At 40.8% G+C, this 13,187-nt stretch overlaps 1 protein-coding gene across 1 annotated transcript in view; it reads left to right on the top strand.

Moving 5' to 3' along the window:
• Positions 1-13,187, top strand: part of si (sucrase-isomaltase (alpha-glucosidase)) — a 78,386-nt gene that overhangs the window by 28,811 nt on the left and 36,388 nt on the right. Inside the window, exons 18-24 of the mRNA XM_046074621.1 lie at positions 556-640; positions 5,224-5,280; positions 9,078-9,202; positions 9,821-9,909; positions 10,186-10,235; positions 10,727-10,918; positions 12,971-13,111. Of these exons, the coding sequence (XP_045930577.1) occupies positions 556-640; positions 5,224-5,280; positions 9,078-9,202; positions 9,821-9,909; positions 10,186-10,235; positions 10,727-10,918; positions 12,971-13,111 (739 nt within the window). The remainder of the gene's footprint in view (positions 1-555; positions 641-5,223; positions 5,281-9,077; positions 9,203-9,820; positions 9,910-10,185; positions 10,236-10,726; positions 10,919-12,970; positions 13,112-13,187) is intronic.

Genomic DNA, 13,187 nt, shown 5'->3' with positions numbered 1-13,187 from the left:
AGAATCATCAAGTCAAGGAATTTATCAATTTTAGCGAATAGTTAGATTTGGTGGAAAATGGACACTGTTTGAGGGAGCTCTCACAGAAGTCAAGCAGCTATGAGGTGTCTGCTGAGAGAGCTAAACACATACATCAAGATCCATCTAATTTATATAAATGCAAAGCCCGCCTCATGTCAGATGGCCTCAGACAACATCCTGGCTGGCCTCATATGAGAATATTTCAATCAATGCAGCCATATAGCTGACTGGCATTGCCAAGCAAACACAACCTGTACTGAGCCAAAATATGGTGTGTCTCTAGCCATGAATCAAAGCACAAGCAGCACAGCAGCGGTTACTTAGCTTAGGCCCCGACGGCATAATGGTGAGCGGAAATCTGGTGAATAGTCACAAACACAGGAAAACTCAGCATTTGTCCATCCATTAGCATACATTGCCCCAAAGGTTCACTTAGAATGGTGGCAATATACAAACAAGTATTGTCTAAAATATGTATTTGTTATCCATAACATAATGACAAATATATCTAATTGATTATATGCTATTCCCAAGGTTCTACTCTGACAACGCCACCTGGGCAGTGGACCGCCAGTTCCTCTGGGGAAAACACCTGCTCATCACACCTGTACTGGACCCGGTCAGCCAACACACAAACAAATAATCAAATCAGAATACACACGCACACACACACACACACACACACACACACGAACATGCCTTTGTGCTTCCTCAAAATGCACTTGCATGTACATTATCATATGACACACAAACTATACTTTACAGAACACATAGAAATGTACATGTAGTACATAGAGAAATGTGCACATGATGCAGATGAGTCACTCACACACACACACACAAACACACACACACACACACACACACACACACAAACCCTGACCTCCACTGGGAAAACATGACATGGGATTTTCTTTGTTGCCCTCCCCTCCTCTCATCCCTCGTTCTTCTCTCTTTCACATCCTCCTTCTTTTCTCTCAGCTCTAATGAGAGCACTGACCTCATTACAAGCAGATTAGAAGTGTAGATAGAAGTGTGTGTGTGTTTGTGCATGTTTGTCTCAGTGTATGTGTGTGTGTGTGTGTGTGTGTGTATATACGTGCGCCTGTGTGTACATGTAAATGTGCGTGCCTGTACGTGCATGTGTATGTGTGCAGCGATTGCGGTCATGTCAAAGTGGCCTGATTAATAAGCAATTTAGCATGGCCTCTTGTGAATTACAGAATAGTGGAAAGCGAATTGGATTCATAGTGGGGCCAGGGATAAAGTAACTTCAATCAGTGTGATTGAGGAAAAGTTTCTAATATAAAAAGTAGAGGGTTTATGTTTGCAGTGCCTCAGGGTTCGAGCTGTCCTAAAGGTGGAGAAAAGGAAGTGGCTATCCTTTTTCCAAACAACCGTGGATGAAACCACACCCACTCCCTTATGACAAAAGCCTCAACACCTGCATTCCCATGAAAACAACACTTACATGACAGCGAAAGTAGTTTGGAAAATAGCAAAGGGGCACTGTTTGTCAGACACAAATGAGACAATAATTAGCTAGCTAGCATGCTTTTTCTGTAACTGGATATTTAATGGTTGTCTGGTATTGAGTAATGGGAATGTTCAACCGTTTGAGTCAAGCATAGAGCCTGGATTATGTGTATTATTATGTTATTATAGAAGTTATAACTGTCAGGTGGGACATTTCTTCATGATAATAATAATGTTAGCCCATATAACTAGCTGTTAAAGTGACAGGAAGTTGCCTTCTTTCTTAGCTTATTGAAATGCAGTCAGTTAAAGGCGTTAATGTTAACTTGTTAACTTATTAACTGAAGGTATGTAATTCAGTGTCAGTCTTACCACTCATAAAGTACAGGTATCTTAGTGCTGTCAAAGTCATAGTTTTTGACTCGCGGTAAAACTATTCACACAAACTATGCACCCATCTTATAGCTTTTATAGGATCAGATGCCTTTCTCCACCACAAAGGGCTATTTTCTAAGCTAATGTAGCTGTCACATTCCACGGGACCGGAGGGAGATCTATTCCCAGGGGAATGCAGCCGTTGAGGCTTACATCACATAGTTGGTTGGAAGAAAGATAGATGCGAAAAGGAAGGACCATAAGATGACTATGCAGGTTGTTATATTTGTGGATCAAAAGACAAACAACACAATGGCAAACAGCAGTCAAAAGGGCACCTACCGTGGGACCTTTTAAGGCCAGAGGCTCAACTTTAGTGCAGTTGGAAGCAGGATAGGATACAAAGATATCCATTATCTCAGTGGGTGTGTTAGGGGCTGGCATCAATTATGACCAACCACTTGTTTCCTTCCTCTTTAAAAGCAATGTGACCTGCATCATAATTGAATACAGGGAAATGTTTGCAGTACGTTAGATAAACTTTTTCAGGCATTAGATCAAACATTTGCTTACTATATGCTATCAGCTGGAAACTCTTTGTGTGGCAATGTAAGAAACCGCAGGGACAGTTTGGTTTATAGTGGGGGAATCATCTAATAACCACTCCCTCACACGTACAGAGGATGCATTCAGCCCTACAACACTCACTTAATGCATCATGGGACATTCTGACAGCTTTATGTTTGACATTATCTTCTATGTCATTCACACCATGTACAGCCTCATGTACAGTGTACAGTTGGAATGAAAGTTATTTTTTTCCTACGCATTAGGGAGTTCAAATTTAAAATCAATTTTGCTAACATATCATACCGAAACAGAGTTTTTAAGCTTTTGAGTAACATTTGTTCATGTGCCCAGAATTTGGGTTAAACCAAACCCGAGCAAAATACCAAAGACGCACCATGCTGCTTGATCAATACTGACAAGACCCCATACTGAACCTCCCCTCCCACTTCTGCATACTGAAGTGCAGGTCAGGCAGAAAAAATACCAAATACAAGTAAGCAAACAAAACAATCTGTATCTCATAGAAATGCCACAAGGATGCCATAATATAGCCAATACAGTCACAAAATTACACGCTGTTATCCGTTGACAACTTGTGTCAAAGTGAAAAGAAATGATAGGTAGGAGTGTCTCACACTTTAGGGTGATAACGAAACCTAAATCTACATCACAAACTTAAGTCTAAGGGTTTATGAAAGGTTGACTTTGTGTCCAACTGTAAATTAGGATTTTTATCTTCTCTCACATATTATGTTTGAGCCTTTTATCCTAGGATGTATGCAAATAATCTGCCGTAGAAAACTAACATAGCAGCGCAGTGTAGCACATTGACATGAGCTTGAGAAGCATTTCGGACCTCTCCTACACCACATGAAAAGGATTATTTCCAAAATGACAGATCCGATGTGGCTGAATATTCATCTTTTGTGGTGACAGGGTGCTGCTGAGCCGTGGTGCTGTGGTTTAAGCTGTGGTCAGGGCAGGCATTAAGAACAGAATGCATTCTATCTGATACAGATGCATCAGGCTGTGAAGGGCCACATGAAGAGATAGTGTCAGCCATTTGCGTAAGGTCACAGGCTGATTTTTAACAACCCTTCACATCCTACCTTCACTATTATCACTATTATTCTCATCTCTCTGTCTCTTTCTATTTATCGCTCTCCTGTTCTCTAACGATGCTCTTGCTCTATCACTCAGATCAGTCGATGCTTTAACCTTGATCTCTGTGATAAACTGGGGAGATCTCCTGCACTCTCTCTGTCATCCCCTCTGGTCTTCATCCATGCTTCCACTATCCCTCCTCTTGCCCATTACTCCCTTTTTCTTTTTAGCTCATCCTTTCATCAAACGTTGACTCCCTTATCTCATCTGCATTCTCTTAATCAGCTGCTGTCAATCCCCCCTCCCACCCCCCCTTTCCCTGTGTCTCTATCTACCCCTCTCATCTATCTCTGCTACCATCTGATCATCCTGCCAGTATGAATCTTTGGCCCACCTGATCAAATCTTACCTTATGGCTAACTGAGCTTCAGTACTCTAAATGAGGATACAGGCCTCATGCCTTGTCCCTCTCAATCACAGTTAGCAGCGATGCTAAGTCCTGCAGTCCCTTTCCATTTGTCAGCATGGTGAGGGATAGGCACCGCGAGCAAATCAGACACCAGAAAACGAGGTATAGGGGGAGCATCCATTTCCCTGGGCTGTCATCCCACAGGCTGTGCAGGGGTTGTGACAGGTGATCTGCCTCAAACTGCAAATGCAGTCCCCAAACAGGACATTAAGTAATTTAATTAGGTTAGCAGGCCATTATAGCAATATGTTTCTATCATATTTAACTCTTTACAATTTCACGTGTGCTTTTGGGGTGTTTTACTATTCAAATTTGCTTATTTGTCTCTCTTTAATTATCCTTTCTTCCCTATTCTCTTGCCTGTTTATTTTTTCTTGCTGTCTTGTCACCCCTAATTCTTGTTCCTAATAACAGGCCCCACAGGGCCACAAAATAGGACATGCAGCTGAAGAGAGAGAGAGAGAGAGAAAGAGAGAGAGAGAGAGAGAGAGAGAAAGATAGTGAGATGTTGTTGCCATCAGTGCTTTTGACAGACGGGCTTGGCCTACACAGTTGACATAGTGTATTTCACAATTTGGCTTGTTTTGAGGATGACCTGTGGTTCGCTCTTTCTTTCACTGTGTTCTCTGTTTTTATCTCTCTCTCTCCCTCTGTTCTGCCCTGTCAGAAAGAGCAGGGAAGTGACAACACTATCAAAGGCTTAGCACTCTTCTATTGATTGCTCCCTTCGTACACCACCTTCAGCCATCAAAAGGTGTCACCTATCAGTCGTCGCTTGATGCTGTCTCTTCCATCGTCTGTTGCACCATAGCACTGTAGACTGAAATGTCATAGGGACTTTGTAGAAACTTTATATCAGGTGATAAGCAGTTTTAAAATAACTCTCCTTGATGGTAACGCTTTTCTTCTTATTTATTATTTAGGTTGCAGTGATTTATGGCAGTGAGAAATATCCACACTTCCTTTGTGGTGTATCACAGCTTCCCTCCTCATGTATAGCCTTGTAAGATTAAAGTGCCAGGATTGGGGCTGAGAGCAGGTGTTACTGTCTGCAAACACAAATCAAACACAGGCAAAGCTGACACCCTTTGATGTCTACTCCACAAATCAGAGGCATACAATGTTGTATTTAATGGCAAAAGCAAACATTTCGATCATAGTTCAAATATGCACACATGAAGAAATATTTTTCTCTTGTTTTTTTGCAGGGTGTGGACAAGGTGACGGCATATATCCCAGATGCTGTGTGGTATGACTATGAGACGGTAAGACAATTCTGATCACTGTTGTTGTTATATTGGCCATAAAAAAATTAATAGACAATGTGAGAAAACTCAATTTATACTTTAATTAGACAGCGTATGAGTTTTTCCTACCCAATTTACATCCGCAAAGAAGACAGCATATTAAAAACACCTTTCAATATAATGTAATCCAATTCAAAACCACAAGGCATAAAAAATTACCAGAGTTGAATCAACATCTCTCTGATACAGTCTTAAGGAAAGCCTCATAAATATGATAAACAGGCAAACAGGCTAAACAGAACTAATTGTAGGGTTATTGTATTAGAATGCATTGTTTAAAGCTGCATTCAGACTGCAGGCCAAAATGACCCAGATCTGGGGTTTTATTTGCTCATATGCGACTCAGATCTGTGCACTGCCGAGTCACATAGAATCTGATCTTTTCCAGTTCTTTTATGCATGGTCCAAATCAGATACAGGTCGGATTTTTTTAAATGGGACCTCAGTCTGGACAGTCAGATCAGAATTCATGCGATCACACATCTTTGACAACCCTCCCGATTTTTATGGGAGATTCCTGTTTTTCATTGCCCTCTCCCAATTTCCTCCTGGGGTCAAAATTCTCCCCGGGAGACTCCTGCAGATTTATGACAAGTACTTTGTGTACTTTTCATTGCTTTCCTTACTGTTCCCTGGCACTGTATAGCACATATAAGCCCTATAACTCTCTCTCTCTCTCTCTCTCTCTCTCTGCTGTTTCCACTTGGATGCACTTGACGCAGAACCCTGCCAGAGTTTTTACAACTCTCATTTGACAGACACCAGCTTTGCGTTGAGTACTGCCCCATACTCTACCTCTGATTGGCTAACCCTAACCCCACCCTAACCCTAACCTTGAGTCAGTGAGTACTTACCTATCACAGGCAGAGTAGTCAAAAATCTAGCAGGAAAAAAAATTACGCGTGATCTGGGCCGTGTATGGCCTCCGTGTTTACTTCCGTACACAGCATGCTGCCTGTGACGCTGTATTATTCTTTTGCACATGCTTTTGCAGGCTGTGGGCCATTTTACACTGGAGTCTGATATGGGCCACATTTAAAAAATACTATCAAAACATTCAAAAAATATTCTAAAAAATCGGCAATAAATCGGAATTGGGCTTTAAGGCCTGCAGTGTGAACGCAGCTTAAGTGTTATGTTACATTAGTGGAAAAAAACACATACACAACTAACATGTATCACATGAAAGTCCTTGCCTCGAGTCCTTTGTTTGAGACTGCGAGATGAGTGCGATAAGACAGAACGAGAGTGAGGACAAAGATAGAGTGAAAGAGGGGACAGGGAAGAGAAGAGAGAGACTATCTCCCTGACAGAGAGATAAAAGAGGTGTTGAGCTCCTTTGGGACCTTATTTGGGCGTCACAGTGGCAATGTAAAGCTCCCACTGATCAGATAAATGATTAGATTGGCTGTCCTGCCGCCGGCCCCTTGTCCTGGTTGGTCCCCTGTGATTATCTGGGTAGGTGTGTGGAAATGTGGGGGGAGTATTGATGTAGTGAAAATGACCATGAAAAAACAAGTTACAGAGGAAAGAAATAATGGAAAAACAGAAGGATGAAGGAGCGAAAGCAAATGGGATGGGAGTCAAACAACAAGAAGGTAGGGAAAAGAAGGGCTATAGATGACATGGAGAGAATAACAAGAGAGAAGATGAGATAAAGAAAAAGGGGATGACAACAACAGTTTGTAGAGGAGTGGAAAGATGGGAGGATTGGCCAGCAGGAATAAGGAGAAGAAGAGAAGACAAGGCTTGAGAAGACCTCCTTAAGGCAGACAATGAGGAGGTGATAAGATCTGAAATTGCTTGTAGACGCTCCACTAACTCCAACCCACACACTAGCCCATAACCTACTGTACTGCATAAAATGGTAGATGCACACACACACACACACACACACACCTCCATGGGAATAGAGGAAAATGGGATAAAAAAAGAATTAGAGCAACACAAGAGAGAATAACAGGACGTGGGGAAGGAAGTAGGTAGAAGGAGAATGAGAGGAGATGGAGAGAAGAGAGTTTTAAATTGTTTTAGGCTGGTCTGAGGATTCTGTCCTCGGGGGATCAGAAATTAAATGTGCGCTATCTGGGCCCTCAGAGAAATGAGTAGAGGGGCAGAGAGAGAGAGACAGAAAGGAATTTTGTCTCCTCATCTTAAAAAAAAGTGAATTTTAGCAGAACAGCACAGTCTTACATTTTATCATTAAAGTGCAAAAAACGACACATTTGACTTCCTCTTTAAGTGCATTTGCATCATGCTTACAGAAAGTTTCTGTAAGCATCTCAGCATCACTGTGCCATTGTCCAAAATGAGGCTTACATTTGTTAGATAACCATAAACTACAAGGACATGCAGTATTTTCCTAATTAACTGATGACTTATATTTAAAGGGGCAGTTCACCCAAATTACAAAAATACATATTTTCTCATTTACCTCTATTGCTGTAGCCATGTAGATGGGTTTGACTTTATTTACTAACGTTTTCAGGTATTCTCTAAGATTTCTAGTATAACCCCAACACAATGGAGCTAAATGAATTTACATTTGTGGAGCTTACACAATTTACAAATGACAAATATGCATGACTGCAAAATTCCACCAATCTCATTGTGAACAGATAGTTACTACAGTAGAAAGTAGTCTCAATGAAAAGTAGTCAGTGGAGTATACTTGGCTGCTGCCTGCAGAACGGGGCGAGGTTCAACATTCAATGTTTAATCCCGCACGCCGTGCTTTGATTGATTTACCTGTCGAATTTTGGCAGGGTTAAACATCAGTTGTGATTGGATGCTAGCTGCGAGTACATGCAGATGTGCTATGTAATTGTTTGTAGGTCTAGTTTTACTTATGGCAGACCTACAAGGTGCCGAATTAAGTTTGAGTCTCTCCACCTAAACTCAAAAACACTGTAATGTTATGCTAGCCAACTTTCAAGTGATCAAAACTCTTTACAATTTATGAGGTGTGTATTATGGATGTTTAACTTGTTAACATGGTTCAAAGTGATCATTTAGTTTAAAATACAAAAAAAGTTTTCAGATGAACAAGTCCCCTCCTGACATTGTTAGCTAAGTAATGTATAGGTCCTTTTTATTTTATGAACAGACTGGTGTTGTTTAATCCCACCCAAACCCAAATGTTCCCAAATTTGGCAGTTAAACCGATCACACCATCATCCTCCCTATCTTAAGGTTTACCAAGAGTCAGTATAATATCCTATGTTCACTGTCTTTGATTGCAAAGCAGCTTTAGACCCAGTTAATGTCCTAGCAGGGTTGCAGATCCAGACTAATAACTAACCCTAACCCATTTACATCAAAGGCAAACACAGGTATCCCTGCATTTCTCCATCAGTGTTAAAGGGGCCTCAGCTGAAGTCAAATTGGATTGTAGAGTCGGCAGTCAAGGAAGCCCAAAGCCACAGAGCATCATATTGGGGAATTTAGGTGATTTAATATATTAGTTCTGTTCAGTTCATTGGGAAACTTGGCTTGCACTCAGGGCACAAGATAAAACATACAAGCATCAAAATAAACACCACAAATATACAACAAATGCACACACAAAAATAAAATAAAATGTAACTGGTGCATACAATACACTATAAATAGGCCTACATTAAAAACATAAAACAATCTCTTATTATGATGTTACCTGAGATGATTTAGCAGGATTATTGCACAGGGAACAAAGGAGTTTGTGCACTTGAATTGTGGAACTCTAAATCTAAATATTATATTATCTTACCAATCAGATGGAACAACTGGCAGACCGCAGAATGGAGGTTAAGATGTATCTACCGGCTGACAAGCTTGGTTTACACATCAGAGGTGGTGCGATCCTCCCCACACAGAGACCTGACGTTACCACCACATACAGGTACACACACACACACACACACACACACACACACACACAGAGTCAGTAGGCAATTTGGGGGGATGCCATCCCCCTAGTTAGCAAAATGACCAAAATGAACCCCCCTTGTTAACCTGCCACCCCCTCTCTCCATCCCCTAGTAGCAGAGAGAGTGCAGATAGACTTAGTTGAATATGCTAGTCTCATATGTTAGTCTCATACGTTCGAATTTTGTGCAAGATAGAATCTATGGCCCAGACCATGGCTCTGAAATATCAGTAGCCTAACTGTGCTATATATTGATAAATCATGCCGTTGTCTGTGGTGCTGAAGTAGCAGCAGGTTTTTCCACCCATCCTGTTGAAAAACAAATCGCCTACTTCATACAGTTATCACCTCAAATAATGATTTAAACAAGCTGTCACATACAGTAATTACATGTGACTTATATTCATACCATGCACACACTCACAGACGCATATACACAGAACGCATTTTCAGTCAAGCGAACATAATTTGAAATGCATCAAATTGTGTCTGATTCATTCAATTATTTAGTAGTCGTTTGATTCATTGAATTGTAATGGCATGTGAGTATGGTGTTTGTACTTTTGCGTGTGTTTATGTGTATGTCTCTAGTCGGCGTAACCCCATGGGTTTGATCGTTGCTCTTGATGAGAACAACCAGGCAGCTGGGGAGCTATTCTGGGATGATGGAGATTCCAGAGGTATTGTGTGCAAATGTGCTGGTGTGTGTGAGAGACAGGATCATCTGCGTCTTGTTATTAACACTCTCTACAACCATCTTTTAATGAGCATCGCATTGAAGCTCACATCTTGTTAAGCACTAAGCATCGCATGAGTCAGGCTGACTGTTCAAACACGATCATTCAGCCTACACACATTAACAACTGAAGGTCACTTACTCTATTGTGCAGTTGCACATCAATTGTGTCAAACTGCTGTGACAAACTTTAACATCTGTTTTTTTTCTCTTTTTACAGAAACAGTAAAAACGGGCAACTACATTCACTACAATTTCACTGCTGTCAATGTAAGTTTCCCTCGCACACATCCACACTATCTTTTAAATCCAGCCCACATATTCCTTCTGATCTGAACTCAAGTTCAAAGTTCAAAACCATCAGAGAATTTAGACTTTCCCCATCCAGAACACCAAGCATGATTGATCCATGTTATGCAGCTGAGGTTTTGTTGGATCAAATACCGCATGTTCCTGCTTCACACAGCACTGAGGATTGCTTTGCATGTTTAATATAGGCTGGTGATGTTCTTTGTACACGAAGCATTACGTGGCGGGTTTACAGCTGCTTTACCAGTATACATGACAATAGCAAGTGATGTAGGTTGTGGCTGGTGTAGATAGACTCTATCTATCAGTGTATCTAATGAAAACAGCAAAAAAGTTATATCTTGCAACATATGTGTATTTAGCAATAATAATTAACATTTTAAGTGTGAGAGCGTGCAATGACTTTAATGAGTTCAAATTAGACATATAATTGTGTGACCTTTGCCCTATAGGGAGCACTGACAATGCAGGTGACCCATGCCGGCTACAAGGATCCAAACAACCTTAAGTTTGAGGACGTTACTATCCTGGGTATGCTTGCTCGTCCAGGCCCCGTCTCTGTGACTCATTTTAGCACCGCACCACATGGAAACTCTACCACCACGCTGCCGGATGCCAACATAAACTACGATGTAGTCAAGAAGGTAAAAATGTCCATAGACATCTTTGTGCACAAATGCAAAATTATTTCATGCTAGGGGAAATTATTTTTACTGATAAGTCAATACATTTTTGCATAAAAGACAGTGTAATAATATTTACTATATAAAAGCCTGTCTTACCCTTTCTAGGATGTGGACAGGCATATCCCCGCTCCTCATTATTTGTTAATATTAACAAGAGATTAAATGTGAATGGTTTAGCTAGTAGCTATGAACCCACACATAATTATGATAACCAAACAGCAAGTGAATAGCCTTAAATCAGGTGGCCAGAGACAGAACTTTAAATAAAAGCTAATGTTGCTCCATGTCTGCTGACTGCAAGTTCACCATCAACTTTATAAATTAAGAATATGTTAGTGCTGTGTTTACAGCTTGTCATGTTGCCTCTAAGTGGCCAAAAAAGGATTTATTAAGGCTTGAAAAAGATTATTATTTGTTATTATTATGCTTTTCTTTTTTTTTTTTGTGGTTGGCTTTCAATCTGCATTCCTATAGTGTTGGTTAATCACATTTGGGAAGGTCAAATTGCATAATTGAAAATGATTGTTTGTTGGTTGTGTTAGTATAATATGCATAAATAATAGAATACTAAGTACTACATAGTCATACCATATGACAAACCTCCACACATATTTTCAAGACTTTTCATTTCCTCAAACCTTGCTGTGCTGATGCAGGACAGATGCAGGGTGGATGAGTTCTATAGTGGCTACTCTTGTAGGCGTCTGTCATTTGTTTCAATAAGACCAGGAGTGAAACCATTACTGTACATTTCAAGGTTAGCCTCTAAGTATAAGAAATGACAACACGTTACATTAGGTGAGGATCATAAAAGCTTTGTTTGAGTATGTGTGTGTGGGTGTCCGTGTGTGAGAAGAGAGAGTGAGGAAGAATGACTAAGAGCAACAATCCTCCATAAGTGCCCAAGGTTATGAGCAAAAGACAGGAGTCTATAAAGTGTGAAGAGATTCTGTTAAGTAATACTATATAGGTTTGCTTGTGTGCTTGTGTATCTGCGTGCACACATGTGTGTCCTTGTCTGCGTGGTCGCGGCTATGCTTGTGTAGATCCTGAAGGTCTCTGGTCACACACACACACACACACACACAAGCGTGCATTTATCAAATGACTCTTGGCGGTAATCATTTCCTGGGGGTGAATGGTAAATGTGCTCTTAAACCTAAACTCTGGCTTGTCATGTCCATCAGTCTTTGTATGCCCAGTCAGACTGGGCCTTGAAAATACCTCACAGCCACCAAACATCATTCCAGTTCCATATACACTTAAATAGAACAGTACTTTAATACATTAGTCACATTTGGCTCCCAGTATTTATTTTTTTTTGTTGTTGTTTTTTTACTTGAATGCATTATGCTTTTTTTAACCGTTTCCTGCCTACTGCCTATAACCCTAATGCCTTCTATATTGTTCACATGTGTAAATTACCCCCCACACAGTGCCTTTGCTCTCTTTTTATTCTGTCCTTTCTTTCCCTTCTTCCTCATTTTCCTCCCTCCCTCTCCAGTCCCTTCAATTTCTATATTTATTCTTCTGCTCATTCAGTCTCTTGAATCTTTTTTTCTTTCTAAATATCCATATCCATCCATACTAAATTATTTTTACACAATTGAATTGTTGAAGCACGATTCCAAAAAAAACAACGAAACAAGCAAAAATGACTGATATAGATCCTCAAGGTCTACTCGCCAGCTGAGGATGTGTCAGATGGTGACTGTTGTGACTAGAGTGAAAGGGCCTCCCCGAGATTTGTTGTGAGAATGACTCATAATTCCCGGCAGAGGCAATTGAAACAGCGAGGGAAATTAACAGCTGTGTCTTAATTGATAGCACACGCAATGTCAAGAACGCATTCTGTCTCAGGGAAGCATGTCTGGGCTTACTTGCATAAGAATTCTGTTTCACTCAGAGACAACTTGGGAAGAGTGTTCACGCTGGCATCCTTGGATTTAATAATCCCTTGTTTTCTCCCACCTTTCTCCTTTACTCCATCACACACACACACACACACAGGTTCTATTTCTCAGTGGCCTCTCACTGACTGTGGGGGAGACCTACGTGGTGCAGTGGGGACTGGACTACCAACGCTTTGACTGCTATCCAGAGGAGCACGGAGATGAGGCTAAGTGCAAGGCCAGAGGCTGCATCTGGGAGGTGAGGGGTTATCTATCACTAAAAAAAACGGGAAAAGTTTTTTTTTTATGTAGTTGTAAAATTCTGATATGCTTTT

This window comes from Micropterus dolomieu, linkage group LG17 (assembly GCF_021292245.1).
Source record: "Micropterus dolomieu isolate WLL.071019.BEF.003 ecotype Adirondacks linkage group LG17, ASM2129224v1, whole genome shotgun sequence".
In the NCBI taxonomy this organism is placed as follows: domain Eukaryota; kingdom Metazoa; phylum Chordata; class Actinopteri; order Centrarchiformes; family Centrarchidae; genus Micropterus; species Micropterus dolomieu.
The sequence above is the reverse complement of the archived record's forward strand: the minus strand, read 5'-3'. Positions and strand labels throughout refer to the sequence as shown.